The sequence below is a fragment of the Camarhynchus parvulus genome, chromosome 1A (genome assembly GCF_901933205.1).
Source record: "Camarhynchus parvulus chromosome 1A, STF_HiC, whole genome shotgun sequence".
Taxonomy (NCBI): Eukaryota; Metazoa; Chordata; class Aves; order Passeriformes; family Thraupidae; genus Camarhynchus; species Camarhynchus parvulus.
Window position 1 is genome coordinate 10,812,128 of NC_044586.1, and position 23,717 is coordinate 10,835,844.

Consider the following 23,717-nt stretch of genomic DNA (forward strand, 5'->3'; position numbering starts at 1 on the left):
CTCAAACTGACACCCTGCAGGGGGACAGAGGCATCCCTCACAGGAAACAGGGACTCAGCTGGGGCTGCACTCTGGCCTACTGCCATCACATAATGCTCTCCCATTTCACTCCCAGTACCCTCATGTCTGCACCTGAATTACAGGGAATATAATCCAGTTCACTTCTTTTGAACTTTGGCTGCCCCGTGGCCCCCTAAGAATGGCAGCAACAGAGCAGGCAGTGAAATCATGTCTGTTTCAAGGAAATGGAACAGGTGTCATTTGGATTCCATATACAAATCCCAAATGACTTGTGGGCTTAACGTGAAAACTGGCAAAATGCTTAATTGTGTCATTGAATTGAGATCAGGGAGAAGATGAACTGGCTCCACTGAGCCAATGAGACTTTCACTGCTGACTTCGCTGGGTCAGTGCTTGACTCCAAATAAAAAGAGAAGCTTCTTCTGTAAATCAGATGATCCTTCACAGGATCTGATCTAATACCGAAAGAATTTGGAAAGGCAAACAGAAATTCAGCTCCTGGTGAACTTTTAGCTTCAAATGGCAATAAAGAAAGGAGTGGCAAAGGAAACTGAAACCCCATTGCACAACTGGTCTTTAGGAAAATGAAGATAATGTGGAGTACATGACATGCTCCCAGGAGAGAAGCACCAGTAAGCCCCATCCCCAAGTGGCTGCCTTGTAAGCACTGGGCACTTCTGCTCAGAAATTATCAGATTCATAAAAGTTACAGATGATTCCACCACGTACCAGGTTCCTTTCTTTTCCCCCCTCCAATTACGTAAGTTACTAATGTTTGGGATTACACCAGCTGGAAAAAATGCATTAGCACAAAGGATTAAAAACATGCTCTATGCAGAGGCAAAAATTCATATGGTCTCTGCTTTGCTACAGCATGAAGAAAACTTTACCACGATGTGTTAATTTCTTGAAAAATACAAATGTGCTTTTTCCTGGGTGATGGCTTTCTTGCAGATTTTTAAGATAGATGGTGAAGCAAATGCCATCCTGTATACAGCAGTGATCTCATCTCCCAGTATTGTCAATTAGAGTTGCAACATCAACTCCTGATATAGTGAGGAGCTGGCAAAAAAACCTGACAGCAACCTGTAATTGCCTGTGCTGGGAAAGAGTAACTGTGCACCCTGCAACCCACTCACTGCAATATCCACCACGAACAAGTGGCCATAAAAACGGGGCAGGTACCACTGGATTGCCTGTTGCTTTCAGCAAATTGGAAATAACCCACAGAGTGATGTTTTGGGTGATTTGTTGGTTCATATGAGGCTCTGAAAACAGCAAAAGTTGTCCAGCTCTGACACAACAGCTCAGCCAGGGGCCACAGCTATCAGGGAGCAGTGAAAGATGAGGCAAACACAGAGATTGCTCGGGTAGGAGAGGTCTGATCCCATGAGGTGAGGGCAAGCCCAGCTCTGTGGGAATGTCAATAGAGCAGGCAGCTCCTGGATAGCCCAAGAGTTTGTATTGCTGCTCCTGTTGCTGCACACTAAAGGGCTACACAGGGAAAGAGCTGCTGCTCCTGCCTGACTACAAATTGCTCAGGACTCAGAACAAATGCCTGCCCTCAGTCATTCTGCAGTTCCAAACAATTGTACTGTCTGTGGGGTTCTGAGCAGCATTTGCATTGACATTTTGAAGAGGGGAAAAAATTGTAATTTAACTCTTTCACTGACTCAGCTTTTTAAGCGATGCCATTTTGTAAAACTGGCCTAGAGAGCTGCATCCTGTTCATCACTCCCTAGGTATTTCACACCCTTTGCCCTCCTGAAAACAAGTTTTCCCATCTTACACAAAAGAAAAAACAAACAAACAAGCCAAATTAAAAGTCTAAAGACAATAAATTGTTTTCCAATTGACTTTTTCAACCTAATACTATTATTAAAAATTCCTAATTTAAACACGTAAGTGCTTGTAACCTTCCAATGAAAAATAAAGACAATAAATATTTTCTCCAAATATTTCTGTTTAGCTGAACACAATTAAAGAAAACATTCAACCATTCTGACACAGTTTGTATGCTTCTCCCCTGAGGCAGGGCTGCAGACAGAAGAGGAATTGTTCCAAATACCCATCAATCCCCAGAAGGCAAGGCCCAGCCATATAATTAGACATTGAGCAAAAGGCTTATTTCTTTCTTCTTTCTATTTATAATATCTTTTACATAAATCCTTGGGTCCTTACTTAACTTTTATTGAAAAGAAAATGCTTGACATTTTCCCCAGGTACCTACTGAGCACCACTGAATCAGGACTTCAGGCTGTGACACACCTACTCCACTGTCCCATCCATAAAAATGCAAGTGCCACATCCATAAATATCAATAAAAGGCTATTGCTTGAAACAGAGAGAGGAAAGTGCCTTCCAGCATAAGCCCAAAAACATAGACCACCAAATCCTCTGAATCTCTTTGAGGACTTTTGTCTAAATAAAACTGCATGGCAACCTCTGACTTGCTGAGTTTTAGAGACTGAAGGGCAAAGGATAGGAAAACCCCTTTTCAAGATGTAACTTGAGCAAGCTGCTACAGGCTGCTCTAAATAAAGAACACGAGCACTTCCTTAGCCATCCTTACTAAATTGCCATCCTCCTGAGGGAAAAAGCAAAACAAAACAAAATCACATTGTTATTGTGTTGCCATAGTCATGAATGTTAGCAGAAGTCCCTCTCACCATCCCTGCAATTTTGGACCTGGAGGATGCAAGAGATGCTCAGCTCTCTGCAGGTCATTTGGCAAGGGAGCCCCCACCTTGGCCATGCACTGCCAGGGTCTGCCTTCCCTTTTCATGCCAGCTACCTGGGCTGAGAGCAAAAACCAAATGTTGCAAAGCAGGACAGGAGTGATCTGAGCCAAATATGAGATCCAGAGACTCTGACACAGACTTACTCCAGATTTAATCCTTCTACCTCAGTCTTTCTAATTGGGGAAAAAAAAAAAAAAGTAGCAACTATCAATCACCTACTTTGTAGGTCACATATTTGCAAAGCCCTCAGGGAGATGAAAAGCATTATACAAACTATATGCACACATGTTAACGCTGATTAATTTTCTCTGTGCAAACATACCCTTTTTTCTTCTTCACTGCCCCTCCTCTCATTATATCAGCAGTCTCATCTGGAGGAGGACGAGGAACTGCTGACAGCTGAAGTATTTTCTGCAGTTGTTCTTTTGAGATTCAGAAATGCAACCACTCAACACAGCCCTGTGTTCGGCTGACTGTTTCCTTAATAGCTTTGCTCTTTCATGTGTTTCCTCATTTTCTGTTACATGAATTTAAAGCAATCTGATTTCCAAGTTAATTTGAAATGATGCAGGATCCATTAGTTGACGGTATCATTTGCAAAGTAACTCTGAGAGACAACTTTCACTCACTATACTTTCAGGTGTACCCTCAGCTAACAAAGGCAGGGCTAGTGATGTGAACAAAGTCAGCAGAATTTAACCTAAAAAGCAAGTCTGTGTACAGAGGCACAGGGATACAGCCTAACTGCATAAGAGCCTTATAACACATGCAATAGCTCCTCCACAGCCTGAGGTTTACACCAATGAGCAGCTTTTTTGTGACAGTGCTTACACCAATGACAATCAGAATATATACAGCTTTTCAAAAGACTATCTGTGAGCATTTTTCTTAGGATGTCTGGATGCACAATTCCTGAGGAATAGAATTTAAATGTTTTGTGGAATGAAACTTTTGTTTCAGTTGTTACGAAGTAACCCAGGGTGAAACTGAGGACTTCTGTTTTGTCATCAGCTCTGCAATGGCAGTTCCCATGTGATATAACAGAGGCTGGCCCCCTGCACCAAGGGTAGAATTGGGATTTCTAACTTGCAGCATCCAAGACCCAGCGTTTACTTATGGAACAAACTACACTGGCACAAGTTTCCCAGAGCTGCTGTGGAATCTCCTCTTTGGACTCAAAGCTGTTTGTACCTGGTCCCAGACAACTGGCTCTGCTTGCCCAGAGGATCGGGACCAGATGACCTCCCAAGGTCCTCTCCAGCCTCAACCAGCCTGTGTTTCTGTCAAATGGGCAATGGTCTGGTGCATCTTGGATGAACGGCCTCTGAGTGCCACTGCAGCCTCTGGTGTGGACACTGTGGGGATGTCACAAGTGACACCTCAAACCTGTCCCTGCATAAACGCAATCGGAAGAACCCAGACAGCTGAAGTGACAATTGTTAGAGGCTGGAAGCTGAGGGAAAATTCAGAGCACTGGCTGAGGGATGGAGAAGTGGCTGGAATTTCCTCCTCCTGTCCACCAAGTGCAAATCTCCACTCTCAGACATGTATGAAATCAGTAGGTTACAGGCAGGAGCCCATGTACATATCCCACAATGAATCCAGGAGCCTTTTGAGACAGCAAAGTCTCCCTTGTATTTACTGACCACCTAATGGAGTGGGAAAGCTGAACAAGAACCCAATAAAAACATGACAGGCTAACTTTCCAGCAGCTGTCTTTAAGATAAAATCATTAAGGAATTTAATTTGATAATGCTACCAAGAAAAAAGAGTCTTGGAGGAGAATCCTCAAGAAACAACAGCTCATCTCTGTATTGAGCTGTATCAAGCACACACACACAAAAAAACAACTGTGTTTAAAAAGAAAAGCAAAGATTTTGAGTAGCTTTGCTCCTGCCAAGCAATCTGCTCTCAGCTGACTATAAAATCTCTCATGCTGTAACACCAAAATTCCCAGGCAGAGAACACACTGGCTTGCAATACAATGTTTGAAGTACTTAAAAGGGAAGAAGCAATCATGCCTGCTTTCAGAAAATGAGATGGTGGTCTCATTAGCAAAAAAAAAATTCAATTGCAATAGTTACCTCGGCATGTAAAGGACTCGCTCTGCCACCACAAATCCCACCCTGAAGAAGAGGTTGCTGGCTGGGATGAATGGGAAAACCAGGAACAACAAGCCAACCAAAACTTCTTTGTGTTCCAGTTTCTGCAATAATACAAAATTAAACAATATCAACTAAAAAAATCCAACTTGATTCACCTCTAACTTTTTTGAGGGTCATAAAAAAAGCAACTTTGATTAACATTTGGCATGTTTTTGCATTTAAAAGAAATTTTTACAAGACACTAATCTTGGATATTTGTGCACTCCTGGTGCATCTAATATGCCCAGAAAGTGCACAAACACTACCCACTGTGTCTAATATTACCCTTGGTCTCTTTCCCAAGGTCAGCTCTACTATATGCATGGCACAGCTATCACCTAAGATAGAACTCATACTGGTAATATGTAAGTACAGAGTAGTGTGAATGTATACATTAGCATGTCCACGACAGTGTGACTCTATGTAAATACACAAATGCATATCACATACACACAGACTGCTGTGTTCAATCCTAAATGTTTATAGCAGAGAAAAAGCTGTTCAATCAGTCACATTTTGTGTAAAGAAAACTAGCCCTAAGTGACACATTAATGCAGTAATTTCATCTCTTCCAAGGAAAATATCTACACTTGAAATGATACTTTCACACACAAGGTCTCCACAGTCATACAGAGTCAGAAATCTGAGACATGCTGTATGCTAAAATTAATGTTTTTCACTTGAGCTCAGTTAATGCCCTCCACTTGTACTCACTAGCTGACTCTTTGAGGAGGAATGGGATTACCACATGCAATTCAAACCAAGTGTGATCCGTGGGGCCAGCCCGGGGATGCCGTGGCCGCTCATCCTGCCATGGAGAGACCCAGGCCTCCTGAGCAAGCTGAGTTTCAGGTTTAGCTCCACCCCAAGAGGATAAATCAGCTCTTGCTTCTCAAAGAATGACACCAGGATAGAAGTGTAGCTTCAGGCCTGTTCAATCACCCAGGCAGACATCTGTGCTCTCCTGACTCAAGTGCTGCTTCTCACTGTCTGCAGACATCCCGAGAAGCTTTGTCATGCTCAGAAACAGATGCAACAGAATCACTTAATGGTTGCAGCACTTTCAAATTGTTGTGGGCAATTTCTCGGTTTTGGAGAGCAAATTGACTTCTCTCTACCAGAGGAAGCTACATTTAGAAATGTTGAACAGGATTTTTGAGTAGAGAAATGGAGTCCCATCAATGATGAGGGGCCAAGCAGTACAAACTGTCCTGCTTTTGCACAGACTGCAACAGCAGTTGCCACTGGTCTAGAGAGTGGCTGAAATTCAGGAGTCCTACTACTAAAATGTATTCCTCCTATTCTATGGGAAAGACAACAGGTCTTTTCTGTGGGTACCAAAAGCAAGGGTACAAGGCAGGAGGCTCTGATGCAGCTTTAGAGGAGCTGAACCACAGGATCACAAAAAAGTGCATGGATTTCTCCTGGCTCAAAGAGGAATCATGAGGCAGAGAGAGGAGTAGAATTCACGTCTCCAGACTTCTTTATCAATATGTGTTTTAAATAGCACCACAGTTATCTATAGTACTCCTACTAACCACTTTTTCAGTATCCTGGATTCAGTCACTAGTGCCTACATGCAGTCACAACAGCATCTAAAGTACATTCTTCTCAGAGCTGAAGGAGACATCAATCCATAAAGATGATGAGCAGAGGTGCCTGGTAATTACAGCAAAAAATTGAATTTGGAAAAAAAAAAGGACTAAAAATTTATTCTCAACTCTGAATCAAAATTACCAGTTCTAGCTCAACTTCAACTTCCCTCCTCACCCAGATCTGTAAATATACTCCATTTTTCTCCTGCCATTTGGCTCTCCCTTCCCACTGTGTCTGACCTGATCATGGTGCCCATCTTCTGCTACCACTCTACCCCAGGGGTTTGACACTAAGGATCAGGAGGCACAACAAGGTATGTTTGGCTTAAGGGAGTGCACTGCTAGCAAATACAACGTTCTCAGCCCCCAAGATACACATTTGCTTTCAAACAAACCAGCTAACAATATTTCTCCAGTTGTTGATCATTAAATCAATAATTGGGAAAACAATCTCTAGTTAAACATCTCTAGGAAGGACATGGTGTTATTTAAGGCTGCAGCACTGCAGATAAGCAAAGGAAACTGAATGCTAGAGAAAGACAAATAAAACTTGCACATCAAATGACAAAGAGGAAAATGTGGGAATTAGCTCAGCTGAAGGATCAAATGGCTCTGCATGCCCTTCTTCTCCCCAGAACAAGTCACAGCTCCATGCTAATGCCATTGAGGGCTGCCAGCTCAGTCCCTTGGGCAGGCTTAGAGACTGAAACACAGCGCACACAAACCAGCCTCATGGAGCAGCAGAACCCTCCATGGTGCTCCTTATTTCTGCAACAAAAAACACCTGGCAGTGCCCTTTTTAAAGCATTCCATTAGGGCAGAGGCCTTTGGGAAGAGCTGGTCCTCAAAGGCCAGGCTTCAGCTGGTTCTGTGCTATGTGTGGTCGTGACTGTGAGCCGCTCTTGGGGCTGCAGGAGCAGAGGGCAGCAGCATCTCCCATGCAACACAAGCCATAGGAAATCTCCTCCACACGATTTTCTAAATAAAACAAATCCAACCTATACATAACCTGTTGCATTTTCCTGGCAAAGAAATAAAAGAAATATTAGGACCATTTCTTCGGTTTAGCTACTTTGGTCATATGATCCCACTTGAGATAGCTGAAGTAAAGGTGTCAGAATCAGCATCTTCCAGGTGCCCAGAGATGTAGTAAAAGCTTTTAAAGAGTAATAGGCAATTTTGTTTGTCTTCCTTTCTCCTTAAAATAAAATAGCTAGGGCTAGAAATTATAGATCACTGCATTCAGAGAGACAATTCCTTTCCTCTTAAAGACAGTGCTTTCTTTTGGAAACACAAAGCTTGTCTTTCTGTCACTGTAGTCTTGGGGGGGATCAAATCATTTGAATTAACTTCAGAATTATTTCTCTTGTCAAAGACAAACCAACTTCAAATCAAAATAGCATTTGTTATAGTAAATAGCTTGGTAGGAGGGAGGAGTTTTGAAATTCACATCTAACTCATTACAATTAGGCCTTCATTATACTGTAACAAAAAAAACCCCCACCAATAAAACAACAAACCAAACCAAAAACTGATTTAAAAAAGAGTTTCTAACTTTCTTTTTACAGACTTATCAAAGAACTAAAGAAAACTATTTCTCCCAAGGGCAATGCAAAAAAGTGTCCCACTGTCTCAAACAGAATAGCAAAGAATCACTCCAAGGTCAAACATGATCAATACAACAATAAATCTCAAAAACTGCTTCCTTAGCAATTTGGGGGGAAAGGAAGAAACTCTAGAATTTATAACTGAAAAGATCTTTCCATTTTACACGTAAGACATATTCCACATTCCACTAAAGCACAAGTCTTCTACAAGGCAGAGCCCTCTAAGTGTGAGTGCAGGAGGTGCACAGATCACTGCAGCATTACTGCCATAACTGTGGGCTTGCACAAGTGAATTCCTTACTCTGCCCCTGGAGGAGGCATGGTCTGAGGTGCCAGATCCATGAAGTCTGCACTGTGCTGACAGGACTGATGTTCACATTGCCTGGCACCTCCAAGGGCTGAGGCACTGGAAAGCAGAGCTGTGAGTACAGCATTTCTCCCGGCTGGACTGAGCTGCACCTCAGGGAAGACAACAGCTGGGCAAACAAATCCAAGCAAATTCCATTCTGTTCTACCTCAGAATGTTTCTGAAGGTGTTTATATGCTTGCCTGTTTGATGGAAAAGCAATCAAATGGGTTTAATTCCTTCCTCTAACTGTTTTCTTTGAGAATGAGACAAGTGTCACCTCTCCACCATTTAGATCCAACAGCTCCATGGAATAAAGATCTCCCTCCTACCAAAGGCATCAATCCCTGTGACAGTGAGCTCTGGATGGCCCACTGCAGACAGTGACATGTTCTGCTTGGAACACCTGACTGCATGTGCAGAAAAGCTGCATCCGGCAAAGCTGGTAGTGCACAGCTGTACAAAACCAATGATTGCTAATACACATTCTCAAACCCTTCCAGGCCTGAGAGGTAAGTGCATTATCCATCAAAAGAGACACAGAGACTCAGAGGATGACACTTCTTCAGTTTATTCCTAACATCCATTTGTACAAACCCTTAGTGCAGACTGCACACAACCCTGCTATGTCACTCTCTCATGAAGCCAAAAGTGGCTCAGCAATGTGACTCCTCACCAGCCTGCATCAAACCACTGTGAGCATCTCCCCTGGCAAGAGGTCAGCATCTGCAAACACCCACTCTTGCACCTTCCACACACACAGCATTAAAGATAAAAGGGAGGGTGTAGAAGCATGTCAAATTCACTCTCCATTCATGCATAAGGTGATAAAAAGAAAGCATTAAGCTAATCAGGAATTAACCCTAGGGATTGATTCCTTCAAAGGGAAAAAACAAAATCTCTGTGGTTGTAAAGCTGACAGGAGCTGTGGGTGTTTCCAGGTCTCACCTGGCTGGTGCACACACAGATGGGCCATGGCAGAGCTGTACCACGCTCCATGCACCATCAGCATGCTCTCCTTCAGGACAGCAGCAGAAGCCTGGATGAGACACACACATCTTTGTCTACTGTGACCAACAGCAAATATCACTGTGGTTATTTCACTTTGCTGCCTGTGGCACTGCTTCCAAGTGAATGATGCCAAAAGTTGGAGGTGTCTACAGATGGTCTGAAAAACTCAAGCATTTGGTAAGCAAAAGGTAACTTCCCAGCTTCAAAACTGGCTCAGACACCTGCCTTAATCAGCTTGCTCCTAGAAAAAGAGCCACAAATTCTGTAATCACTACACTTTATTAGGAGTTTTATTTTCTCACCTCATTAAAAAAAAAATAAAAATCAGCATCTTCAGTAGCACCAGCAACTTGAATGCCAGGCTTAGTAACTCACTCATTTCCTAAAATAACTCAATTTTTCTTGGTGATCATCTAGTTTTGATAGAAATAGCCAAGGATTTCTAATGCTATTTTGATAATCACTGCTGACTGTGTATTAACTACCTGACACACTGACACTATTTCAAGTATTTGGCAACAGCAGAAACTACTTTCCAGTTCACCAGCGGCCGCACCTCTTCAGGAACTGGTGCAAACATACACCAGAAAGTGAAACATACAGTCAGAATCTGAAACCAAACCCCTAGAAAGGAGCACTGGCTTCCTCACCCAGGATTATCTGAAGAGAAATCCTCGGCACACATCTCAGACCACCCTAACAAGATCATTCCCCCTTTGTTTCCAGAAGGAAGAAAGTCCTGGTCTGTACCAGGTAAAACTGCATGGTTTTCAGAAATGCTGAAAATGCCTAAAAACTTTACGAGCTTGAGAACCGTGGGTGCTCAACACCTCTGGAAATCAGACTTGCAATTATGGAATTAAAGCAGAAAGCAGTCCTTTCCCATTCCCATAACAGGGCACAGAAATATATCCCATAATATTTCATATTTTATATTAGCATCTCAGAGTAAAATTTTGATATCTACTATTTTCTTTTTCCCTGTAGAAGTCAGCTACCCATCCATTCAGCTGTGTCTTTATGGTCTTTCTCACCCAGGTTTCTGAAATTCCCTTAAGATATAAGCTCATTTTCCCAATCCTTAATCTCTGCAACCTCTAATTCCACTTGACAAGCCCATTTGAGCAGGATGAAGAAGCACACAAATCTTTGAAAGAGACGTGGAACATTCCAAAAGGAAACAGGAAAATCAACAAATTGCTCCAGGAATTAGAATAATCCTTTTCACCTTGTGGTTCCTTTTCCCTCTTCCCTTTCATTCTGTGACTGCAGGCTGCTTGACTAGGTGGGGAAAAAAAAAAAACAAAACAGGTAAAATTCAATGCACAAATTTGCAGCACTTAAAAGCACAATCTTTGGAAAAGCAACTTGGTTCATGGTGAATTTGCTTTTGAGAAGGTAACATGGAACAAGAGGAGCCTAACAAAAAACAAAACCCACACAGCAGCTTGGCACCCCAACGTTTAACTGAGGCCAAGCAGCCACAATGAACAATCATTACCCCTCCCCAGCTGTAAATTTCTTACTCCTCATTTCACCTACACTCTCCTGCTCACCCTTACTACTGTGCCATTTCAAAACCTTTCAGCTCTGAGTGGGCCTTGAAATACTAACTCGAATCAGAAGAAGAAAATGGCAGAATAAAAGGAGTAATTCAGCCTTAATATGCTGAAAATGGCAGACCTCCCTGCCCCCGTGATAATTACCTCCACCACCACGCTGCAGGCAGTGAGAGCCCATTTGGTGAGATGCTGAACATATTCATAGGGAGCCAAATCAGAACTGCTTCAAGCTGTGGTTATATTTACTCCGAGCACCACGCTCCAAACCTGCTATTTCCAAACATCTACCGAGCAAAAGAAAATCCGACGCGCAAGGTGTTTTTGACATTTCTTGTGGCTGCTTTTTTAATCCAAAACAGCAGTCACATGCAGACTAAGGCAGCTTCTCCCTTTGGCTTGAGTCTGTCAGCTGGCACAGAGAGCTCCCTGGGAAGGGTCCCCTGCTCCTGCCAGCCCCACCAGGGACCCGCACGCTGCGGATGCGGCTGCAGCACTCGATGGAGCAGAAATGCAGCGCTCAGTGAGCTTGGGGTGCCTGCAAGGGGCTCCCCCCTTCCTCCAGATTTCACTGAACACTCTTTCTGGCTTATTACTCTCTCCCTGCAGCAAATATTAACAACAGAAGCAGCGCAGGAAAAAACTCGCTGCAAAGGATTAAGAACATCAGTCCTGACCTTCTCTCTATGTGGAAGGAATTCAAGTGGCCCTCAGGAAAATGAAAGCAGGATTTATTTTAAATGGACCTTTTATGGAAATGACTGTGGTTTCCAGCTCGTCAGATAGACTCCATCAATAAATAGCCTTATTCACCTTGCTGTGCCTTTGAAGCAGGTATTGTTCTGGAAGTGTTGTGGCATATAAATTTTGCTAGGCATACTTTCTAACTATGCTGGTACTGCTGTAGAATATTAGAAAAGGCAATTGCTCCCCAGAAAGGTCCATAAGCTGTGATTTATTAATGAAATGCCAAACCCGGGAAACGAGGCAAAGGTCTCATGAGTGCAGGGTAGAGTAAATAGCATGACAAAATACACATAATGAGTGCTAGCAGAAACAACAGAAACATGCACACAAAGAGAAGATGCAAATGCATTCCTCTCCTGGATGCTACTGAACGTTGTCAGCCAAGAAATTTAGTCTGAAAGTCACTGAAGAATATGCTCAGATGCTATCCACACATATAATCCACCAGATAAATGGCAATATGATGCCAATTACAGCACGAAATAAAGTCATCACAATATGGTATAAAATGCCTTGTCTTGGCTAAGAAGCACCATGCAGGGAAATTCAAAGAGGCAGCATCACCTTTAAAATTAGCTCTGAAATAAAAAACAACCAACTGTAGCATATGAGAGATCAGGATAATACATATGTCATCACATGCCATGAATATAACCTGAAAACCATCACAATTTCCTGTACCATATGTAGCCACATCACACAGAACAGCCAAGCACGTTCTCTAAAAAGTTATATATTATATATATTTATAATATATATTATATTATTTATATATATATAATATATATAATATAAGATATATAAGATATATTATATATATTATAGTATATTATGTAGATATATTTTTTTAATTGATGTGACACGTTAGTAGCATTCCCTCCTCGGACATGAGCAAACTGCTGCACATCATTATGTGCTCCCGCTGAACGAGCAGAAGGTGCTGAGAACCACCAGAAGGCACCTTTACAATGCTGGTCACGAGCACAAACGTGTGAGGGCTGTCAGTATGAGGTGCAATACACTCCCACACTCCCCCAGAGTGCCCAGGTGCAAAAGACACTGCTTGAAGTCAGTTTTCCAGATAACCCCTCTGAATTAGCCCATTACACACACGAGTTTTCCCACTATCAGCCCTCCATATGTCAGGTACCACAGGGAAAATGGAATCCCATCCATCTCGTGCTCTGCACACATACATTCACAGCTGAAACTGTGGGACAAGCTGCTCATTAGGCAGCGACCTAAAAATGCCATGCAGAGTGGAGCTTCAAACATCTGAAGGGTCTTCCCTTTCATGCTCATTGAATTATTATGACATGTCAAAGAAATAACTGTCATCCTGATGATAATGCCAAGAACTGTCCTCCCTGCAGTTCACCAGGTGCTCCCCGTATCTTCCAGCAAAGAAAGGCAGTGCCATGGGCCCTTGGCTACCCCAGCGGCCTCCTTCTGAAGCACCAGATTGTTTTTCTGACCTTGTGACTGGCATGCTTGACATCCACTGGGAGAATGCCTCATCCATTTCCTGGCACCTCTGTAATCCATCTGGAAGTCACACCACAACCATTCCTCATAGCCAAGGCTATCTTTGACAATGAACAATAAATAAATGTCATCCTCTCTTTCCCCAACTATTAAAATCCCTCCAGGGTGCAGGCATTTTCAATAGCACCCCCAGCCTTTGTCACATCCCCAGCACACTGCTGAAGCCTGTGTGAGGACACTCACTGCAAAGAGCTGAGCAGAACAAGTCCTGCTTGGGGAGCTGTTCACAGGAAGCTCTCCAGCTGGTAAGTGAGAGGGATTCACACTACACAAGAGAAACAGCCCAGAGAATGGAAGTTATACCCAGTAAACAAAGCCAATTTTTTAACTGAACTCCTCATTAAGTAAAGAGGAAGACAACAGTGAAGGTGCACAAGCAGGATGAGAAGGGAGGCCTCTCTCTCCCAACAAACTGGAGAGCTGCTTTCTCTTGTTTCTGCAGTTTCCATCACTAAATCCCCATCTAGTAACAGACGTGTTCCAAAGAAAGCACCCACAGGTAGAAATCTCCCACTGTTCCTTCTCGTTCTGAGGTATAACAACGTTCACAAAATGAAACAAGAAAGCTTTGTGCCTTAGATGTCCTTTATCAGCACCACACATACATGCCCAACGGAGTTATTACCCTAATCACAAACGTCAACAAATTAGCCCTGGTTAAAATTCAACGACAACAAAGGCAGAAATCCAATCCATGCATTCTCCAATTACAGTCCACACAAAACATTCTGTGAGTCTCCTGTGAGTCTGTGTTGTGGATGCACACACATCACCTCTTGCCACTGAAAATCAGTTCAGTGTTCACTGGACCAATGTCTTCACTGCTGCCAAAACAATTTCTAGCATTTCCATTCTCTGCGCTGCAGAAAGGAAAGCAGTGGTGCCACTGAGAATGAATACGAGGTTTTGTTCTCTCTCACCCCTGCACACCTACACTCTAGAGAGAGAGGCACACAGACTGCATGCCTGTTCACTCTACAGTCATTCCTTAGGAAATTGCAAGCTACCTCTTCCAGGTGAGACCTTGCAATGAAAAAGGAGAGAAAAATGGCTGCTAAGACTGTTCCGTGTGCTTCCAAAAGAAAGCAGAACATCTTACACTTTACCAAATGTGAGAAATCAACTGATAGATCTTGTGCAGCCTCTAAGCTGTAAAGCACTGAGTAATAGCTCGTCTGGGGCTTGACTGAAGGATGGTCCTTCCTGGGGGAAGCAATGCCCTATAAAAGCCACTGCTACTGCATTTGGAAAGATGCTTTCCTAAGACCCCAATACAATGAATTGTGCCTGCAGTTCATGTGCCCTGAACTCCCCTCTCCCTGTTATAAAAGGGATTGTTTGAAGTCAAATGGCATCATTTATTTCTAGGAAAAGTGATGCTTCCTGTTTGCTTTCCTCGGTAATTCATACCACTCAGCCCAACACAACCATCTTCATACCACTGAAGGGCAGTACCACAATTCAGAGATTGTGGGAATTGTTAAAAATAAAACAAAAAAATAGCGCCAGAAATGTAGAATTTCCCGAAAAGCAAAATATTTCCAATTATACTTCTAATTATGTATGTACATGTGCTCCATCCCTCGAAGTGTTCAAGACCAGGTTGGATGGGGCTCTGAGCTACCTGGTCTGGTGAAAGGTGTCCCTGCCCATGGCAGGGAGGTTGGAACTGCATGGTCTTAGAGGTCCCCTCCAACCAAACCCTTCTGTGACTCTATACCAAAGGCTGAGGGAAACACATCCAAGGTGATCCCAGGAACCATCACCAGCTCCATGCTCACAGCAGGTTTGTTGGAGGCTGCAAGTGCTCATGAGAGCACTTTGCCAGGATGGTTCTAGTTTTGCTGGTCTGGATACCAAAGCAAATCACTTTAGGTCCAATTCATTCAGTGTTTGGGGTTTTCAAGGATAAACACAAAGGAATCTTTAAGATGAATTTCAAAGCCCAAATTCAGTGCCTAAATTTCAGTGACCAAAGGGCAAAATTCATATTGTTGAACATTAACAGTGGTCAAGAGCAAAACTGAACTTCTCACAAAAAAATTACAACTTGCAGTTTCAAATTAAACAGTGGTATTCATAAATCCAGACTGAATTGTTTTTTTAAAAAAAGTTAATAAAAATACAATAAAATCTGTTTCAAGAAAACCAACAGTATTAATCCTACATATAGTTCTGACAGCAGGAGAAGAAATAAAAAGCAAACAAAACTTCAATGAACATGGAATAAGATTTTTCAGAAGTCTTCAATACTGAGTTAATGAGAATTTTATCCTTAACTTTCTTGAGAACAGGATTAGGTCTAATACAAACAGTTCTGAATATTTCTAGCAGTGAGTAATGAAGGCAGGATGAATATGAGATGATGCACAACCTGCAGGTAGAACTGGTGAATACCTAATAGGGTGTTTTCCCATATTTGCCATACAGCATCTGTGAATGTATTATCTAAATTAATAGCTCTGCAGTCTCAAACTGTTTTGGTTCATTTTCTGTCTCTTATCAGGAGGACAGGGAAGACTGCCAGGGTAGACTGAAAATGTACATGACCTGTACATTTTAGCATAACAGGTACTAAAAGCCTGACACCCTTCAACTATGCTTTTCAGCCATACACACATTTAAGGAAGAGAAACTTTTGTACTATTTCCAAAGTGACTACTGACACCTCTCCTAAAGAAGCTTCCACAACTCAGCTGAAAGAGAAACTGCTTCTAACTCCCTATGATCCACAAAAAAGACCCTTCCATGGAAGTGCATATCTGACTTCTGACAAGGCTTATACAACCTCACTTTCACTCCTGCAATATGATTAATGGTACCTCTGAAATGCTGAATTGGGAAGTATGGCTTACCAACTGTATTATTTACGCTAGAGAACAATTTCCAGGTCATTTCCGATTTCCCACATTCCATTACTCTGCTGACAAAAAAAATCTCCTCATCAAGATGTATGCAATGTTTAGGTTTTAGAAGCACAGCAAAAGTGCAAATAGAGGAATCGATTTTATTTTCAAAAGGCTCTGCAAATGACAGTTCCCAGTCCTGTTTGAAGTAAGTGACAAAAAGCTTAATGATTATGGGAGAGGCAGAGATGCTTAAAAACTTCAGTGGGGTTTGGATCATTAACAATAATTGAATGCGGGAGTCTGGGCCAAGTTCTGCCCTCAAATCAGACCAATTAAAGACTGAGACATTCAGCTAGAGAGACATTTTCATCAGTTGAGCTTGCCTGCATTAGTTATTACTGGAATGATTTTTCACCTCACTCCAATGCATTCCAGAGGAAAACATGTGCTTACCAACCATCTCATCTGAAGACTAGGAAAATATAGACTTTTTTATTTCTTTTCTTTTGGGTTGCATTGCACAGCTTTTGGTGTTACCTTGAATGCAGCAATGCAGTGTAGGCTGAGCAATGTCATCACCAGCAGCAGGAACACCGTGGCCAAGTTCCTGACATCCCAGAGGGACTCCACCAAAGGGATGCTGCCGACCTGCCAGTCGTAGCACAGGGTGATCGGTGCCAGCAGCAGCCACGCGTTGAAGGCCAGAAGGTAGGAATAAGTTAAAAACCTGCAAATGAAAACAAGTCAGGTAATACATGGAATGACTGCCAGCACAGGAAACATCTTCCTTTGGCATTTACCACATACCACATGGGAGGAGGAAACAACAAAAAAAACTAATCAACAATGCTGCACCAACAGGCAGCACCACATCCCTCTGTCAACAGAGATGCTTCCATAGGTGAGGGGCACTTTAACAGGTCATTTGAAGAAATAACATAAGATCAGCAATGCTTACGTGGTTTCTATGCACCAGCCTTTGGAAAACTAACAGAACTTCAACTCGCATTTGAATGTTAGATTTTTGAAGTGACTTTCTGCCAGTTTAAACAATAAATTAATAACTACACAGGTACATACATATATATTGAACTTTTACACACTTCACTGCATCACTGCTGCAATACAAAATATCCCTTTAGCTGGGATAACAATTAACTTACAATTTAGGATTTCTTCTATCTGCACAACATGGAGTGATTAAAGTCAGACACTTCTCTCTTTTCTCTTTGCAAATCAAGGAACAGGGAGAAAATACAGAAGAAAGGAGGGGCAGAGTGATTCTTAGCTGATCCCATCACAGTCCCTTAGGGCTGGGGCCAGATTGCATGAGATGTGCCACAGAAGTGATGGGCAAGTAGGGATTTCAAATTGTTGTAATCTTCAATAATTGTTATTCTCAATAGAGAGGAAATTAATGGGGAATGGAAATGGGGAGAGTGTTCCCCTCTGGGAAGTATGCAGGGCTTTCAAAGGACTAAAAAAGAACAGCATGTGTGCCACTGGGTTAAAGAAAACAAGAAAAAAACCAAATCAAACCAACATCCCTCTCTGCCCCAGGCTTTTGCTTCTTGGCATCTACTTGCCAAAAAGTGCATCTAAAGTCAAAATAGTTTTAAGTACAAGAGACTGTAGATTGATTATTCCAGTAATTGTGAAGTCAACCAAGTAAAATTGTGACAGCCTTCAAAGAGACAAACCCATCCTTTGCTTGCAAATGTAATAGTCCAAATTGTACACAGCACCAAAAAAAGGAAAAAATTACATTCCATCCTGCATAGGATTTCTTCCATCTGAGCCTGCTTCGGCAGCTGTTATCACACCCAGTTGCCATGGTACCTTGCAGGTTTATTAAAATGGTAACAAAGGATGGCAGAAATGTCAAGGCATGTAGACAGAGGATTGTCTCACTTGCCACTTACAAACATGTCCCTTTGTGGTAAAAATGGAGCCCCTTACAACAGCACTTACAACATCAGATTTGTGGTAGAATGGTAGGACACTGAAGCTAAGTGTGACTCCAGGCAGGAAGCTCCCAGATGGGTGTTGGGCCCTGAATTTCTGTGAAAACATACTTAAATAACTACAAAGTGAGGGTATCAGTTTCTCTTCTCATCCAAAAAACAAATCTCCAGCAGCACAGTGACCCAAAAGCAAGGAGGCTTACTGAGCTGGAATGTGCCATTGTAAACAGTCACAGAGGCACATTCTCATTTTCCCACAGATCCTTGTAAACTCCCAATTCTGGGAAGTGGAATATTCCCACATTTTTAAGGTTTTCAGCCATTTGATACACTTCTCTTCCATCCCCTGCACTTTCCTCACCTTCCCACCCTGAGGTACTAAACAAAAGGGAAAGAAAGAAAATCAATCTTCTCTTAACAGAGGCAGCGATTAAAAAGCCAGTTCCTATTTAAGAGAGCATCCCTCAAAAACATAACCTAATTTTGCTCAAATGATTCTTAAAGTTTTGATTGTTCACTCTTTCTAAAGAAACAAATGTGCTTTCCAGTCACCAACCCTTCTGGCACACATTACAGAGAAACACAGCAACACAAAATCCTCTGAGACTTAATCACACCAAGGCACTCACTCGTGACATTATGTGTGGCCTGACCCACCTCTGCTCAGCCACAATAAAACACACCTCTCCATCACCCTCAACACATCAGCTCGGAAAAGGCTGCCAGCATTTATTTACAGCTACTTACTTCAAAGCCAAACTGAGATCCATTTCTGGCTTTATTGTTAAAACAAAAGCATGTCTCTTCAGATGAATCTGGATAATGTCATGGCATATGATATTGTTACTACAATGTGTGTGTATATTTGACAGGATTTCCAGAAGCACTGAGTTAGTTTTGCACTTGATGCTTTAGGAGAGCCCAGTTTTTGGAGGGAGTGTCCTTTTATGCCTTGGCATATATTAACAGTTTCAACAGGCATCACAATATTCATAGAAGTTTGTATGCAAGCCACAACACACACCAGAAAACCCTCCCCTGCTTCCTCAGACTGGGCTGCTGGGTAGGAAGGAACAAGATGACATTTGGGATCTTTGCAGCACTGCAGTTAAGGACAGACTAGCTGCTTTTCTGCAACTTCACTGATAAGGCAGGAGTTGATAGATCCTTACACAGCATAGAATAAATAAACAGTTTGCTGCCATAACAAATTGAGTCCACTTAATTTCAGAGGTATTCAGAGTTGCCAGATCAGTGTGAGTGAATGCATTTCTGCTGGAAAGGCAGGACAAGCTGCTGTTGAAGATGGGAAGACAACTCCAGGCCACTGACTGACGAGGACAGGTTTGTGAACAAGTGTCTATTCCCAAGTGCTCGTGAGGTTTCAGTCTTCCATGCACAGCTTGCTGCCAGAGGCAGCTCCCAAAGGAGAACCATTGCTCCATTCCACCATGGCAACAATTAGCCCTTAAATACTCTCTTCCAACAGCAGTGAAATGTTTTAAAGCCTGTGGCAATCATCACCACCAGTGTACAGTCACGGTGTGGCTGGCCTCTGCAGACACCCTCCTGGGGCCACATCTCCTGGCAGAGCCCGAGATCCCTCTCTGAAGGTGCATGTGACTTCAGCAGGTACCTGAGATCCATGGAGGCACTGCCTGACTTTTGGAGGCATTCAAACAAAGCCTTCAGCAGGCTCTGAGTCAAGCAGAAGTTTGGATATGCCTTCAGCTTTGGTAGCCTGTCCTTGAATATGATGGATGGCTGTACAAAATAAAGCATTTATAAACTATCGCTATTCTGTGTACTAGGAACAGAAAAATAACAAGATGCTAATAATAGTTACTGACAATCCAGGGCTGGTTTTTATTTATGGCTCTCAAAAGCATATGATATTCCTTCACATCTCTGTGGCTCTCCTATCACAAGACTAAGGAGAAAGCTAAACACAGGAGAAAGTTTGGAAGAAACCTCTTACCAAAGCCAACATCTCAAGGAACTAATTTGCAAATTTTGAAAAGACTTGAAGATTCTGAAATCACTCCAGGAACTAATTACATTTCAGCAGCCTACCTGCAAATGGCAACAAGAGTATTTTCTTCTAATTAGTTGACTGAGTGAATTACATTTTAAATTAATGATCTTCTTGATATTGCTTCTAGTGTCTGCTGGAATTCCAAGGGAGAAAAAGCCCTGCCTGTCTACCACTCTCTCAGTTAATCCCATGAAAATCAGGGTATTACAGGTGAGGTGACTGGAAGATTCTGCCTCTTAACTGGCAAACAGTTTTCCCCCAGGCCAGGTAACAGCATTTGCATTGCAGCATTTTTTTTATTTGCAAAATGAACATGGAAATCCACATTTCAGTGGGTTTCAAGTGTTCTTTTCAGTTGTCATCATCTCTGGCATGCTCAGAAAAACACAGTTCCTCCTGTAGGTAGCCAGTGTAGTCATGGCAATCCAGTTTGTTTAGCTTTCATTTTTTTTTTAGTTTCAATGTTCTGTTGCATGCTTTGAGATAAATACAGGATGATTCATATCTAGAACTTGTTGCAGAAAACAACTATCTGAACTGATTGTTTCTGCTGCAAAAATGAATGCAAAAGGGTACTACTCAAAGCCATAACAATATGACAGGAAAATGCTTGAGGAATTGCTGTAATAGAGACCAAGGAGCTTGGAAAAGCCTTCATCTCAGCTCTGCCAAACCCAGGCAATCAGAGCACAGGGAATGTGAGACTAGGTAAAAAAAATTACAAGATTTATAGACATTTGTGAGGCGTTTCCTGTCTTTTCTGATTTTGGAGCAGTTTAAGCTTTCTCCCCACAGCACCCAGGGACTATGGGTTTCTTTCTAAACTCGTGCTACAAGAGGGATCACAAAGCTCTGACCATGTCCCACCAAAGCTGCATGGAAAAGTGGGGGCCTATAAGATAACAGTGATTTTATATATATATATAAAAAATATATATATATATGCATTATATGTATATTATATATATAATATCTATATATATATGCATTATATTGTATTATATATAATATATATACATATATATGCATTATATGTATATTACATATCTATATATGCATTATATGTATATTATACATATTATTATAGACATATATCTTATAGATTACATGTATATATAACAGTGATATTATTTTTTCTAAGTGCATACTGTGCTGCAAACCCACCAGCCACTCAGTTCTGAGCCAGCCCATCCCATCCCTTGGCAGACAGCCCTACCCACAAAGACCCATCAGGGTACCCACCTGCAAGTGAAACATCTCCCAGCACTGGGGATTTTAGCAAAGCAGAGGCAAACCATTCTCCTGGTTGGGGGAAAATGGACCTGTCTAGAAAGCAGGTAGTAATTGCACTTAACTAGTACTTGGGGGAAAAAAAGGGGGAGGATCTTTCTTTATGGGGGGAAAAAAGGTGGGGATGTGAAACAGAAGCAGGAATACAGTTTTTGCCCTTTCAGAAGTCACAGAACCTGTGGTTGTGCTCTTCTGACATGACCTGCACACTGCCAGGCACTCAGGGAGATTTCAGTTCACTATAAGGGTAAGAAGAGCTTTTTTATTAGGGAAAAGAGCTTCTCATTTGTATTAACAACTGAACTGATTTCAGCTCAAGGCTCTCTTCATCCTCTTACAAAGCCCTAAACCCAAGTGTGTTCGACAAGGCAGTTCACAATAATGCCCTCCTAGGACACATGTGGCTGCAATTATAAGCAGGTGGTGATATTTCAGGTATTGCCTTCAAATTGTAATATTTACACTCCCCCTAGGGAACTCCCAGTCCCGTCACACCTTCCCACACAAGTTTATTTTTCTGCTCTGTATATTGTCAGCCTGAACATTTTCTTTTCAGAGCCTGAGAAGAAAAAAATTCCCACTCTGTCTATCCAGCTCGTTCAGAGATAGGGAGTAAACTACACAAACAAGCAGCAGACAGGCAAATTCCATTTAACATCCAAATGTGAGTATTAGACAGAAAATACTTGTAAATACAAAAGTATCTGTGTATTCCCTTTCATCAAACCTTCTGCATTTAGGGAAAAGAGCTGCCAATCAGTAGAGGACAGGAGTAGCAAAGGCAGATAGGGATAAACAGAGAGCTGCAGCCTGGTGAACAGCCAGGTAACTCCTCTGGAAGGTGGGCTTGTGTGCACCAGGGACATGGGGAAAAGCAGACATGCTGTCTTCTACAGCTACACTGCCTGAAGAGCTTTACTCTGTCTCTCTCACTTGTTTCAACTCTTTGGCTAAGAATCTGAAAAATACCAAATTCTCCAGGAGAATGTAAAACAGCCTTTGAGTTTGCAGTGAAACCCAAGCCCCCTGTCAGAATCTCAGCGCTGGAAAACCTGGGACTGACCTCACAGTGTTTTCCCTCTGAGTGTGCTGTGGGTGAGGACATGCCTTGTGATCACACCTGACCCTCAGCTCCTCACCAACAGCAGCAAGTCATGCAGCCCAAATTCACCAGCAGAGCCCAGCAGCAGGCAATTGCTTCAGGAGAGGATCACTGAGCAAACAGCAGATGGAGGGTTCTGAGATCCTCAAGAAACTAAAAACCAGACCTCATAAACCTGCTGGGGCAATGTTTCTGGAAATGGCTCACTGTATCCAAGAGCACTGCCCACCCAGTGCTGGTGGGAGCCAAAGGCATGTTCTGGGCACGCTGCTTTGCCTCACAGACTGGCCACTCTCTACCCCTTCCGTGTACAAGGATTTTAGAAAGCAAATTCAGACACAGACTCTGGCAGGGAAGGCTTGTTGTGTAACCAGCACTTGCAGCAAGCACCACAGCCCATTGAAATGCCTATCAAATCGCAGAGCAGCACTGCCAGGGTCTGTCCATCACACCAAGAACACTTGGATGAGAGAGATGCTGAAATCTTTCCTGTGGCTCTGGGAGCGCCACCTTCTCTGCAGGGTGGCCTTTGCTTTGGAGCACCATCTTCCAGCCAGGCCTTCCCCAAATCCCAGCACCCACTGGAATAAAGACTACAGTTTATGTTTAATGTTTGGGCTGTCTGGCCCCTGGGTAGGCATGACAGGAATTTTTACCAACACTGCTGTTCTCTCTTTTGTTAGAAGTGATCCCTGACTGCTGGGTGCCTGCAGGAATTACACATAAGGCTGAGCTTAAACACCTTTGAGCACACAAGAGAAAGCACTGACAAGCCAGGCAGAACCTCACCACCCAGGCAGCGTGTGCCAGCCTGCCTGATTAAGAGCTGGTATGTCACAGGGGTCTATTTTAATGCTATTTTCTAGCCTAAGGTCCATGAAAACTCCATATCAAAGTAGTTGCTACACTTGACTTCTATTTCCTTGGCAGAACTGGCTGGCACAGGGACCCATTTTCCCAGCACAGGTCCATGGTTTCCCTCTTGGTAGTTCATTGCCTTTGAAGTTACAACTGGGATGATTAAATGCAATGCTCAGAAAACAGTCATAAATCTCGGTGAAAAGGATTATGCGCCAGTTTTTATGTATAAGCACTTCTTCAGCTTTCTGCAGCACTGAATTCTCATTTACCTGATTGAAACAGCAAAGCAATACAGAAAGC

At 42.6% G+C, this 23,717-nt stretch overlaps 1 protein-coding gene across 1 annotated transcript in view; it reads right to left on the minus strand.

Annotated features, from left to right (window-relative positions):
* TMTC1 (transmembrane O-mannosyltransferase targeting cadherins 1) overlaps nucleotides 1-23,717 on the minus strand; it is a 141,507-nt gene that overhangs the window by 58,696 nt on the left and 59,094 nt on the right. The window contains exons 8-9 of the mRNA XM_030959317.1: nucleotides 16,703-16,892; nucleotides 4,847-4,968 (exon numbers count right to left, since the gene is read on the minus strand). Of these exons, the coding sequence (XP_030815177.1) occupies nucleotides 4,847-4,968; nucleotides 16,703-16,892 (312 nt within the window). The remainder of the gene's footprint in view (nucleotides 1-4,846; nucleotides 4,969-16,702; nucleotides 16,893-23,717) is intronic.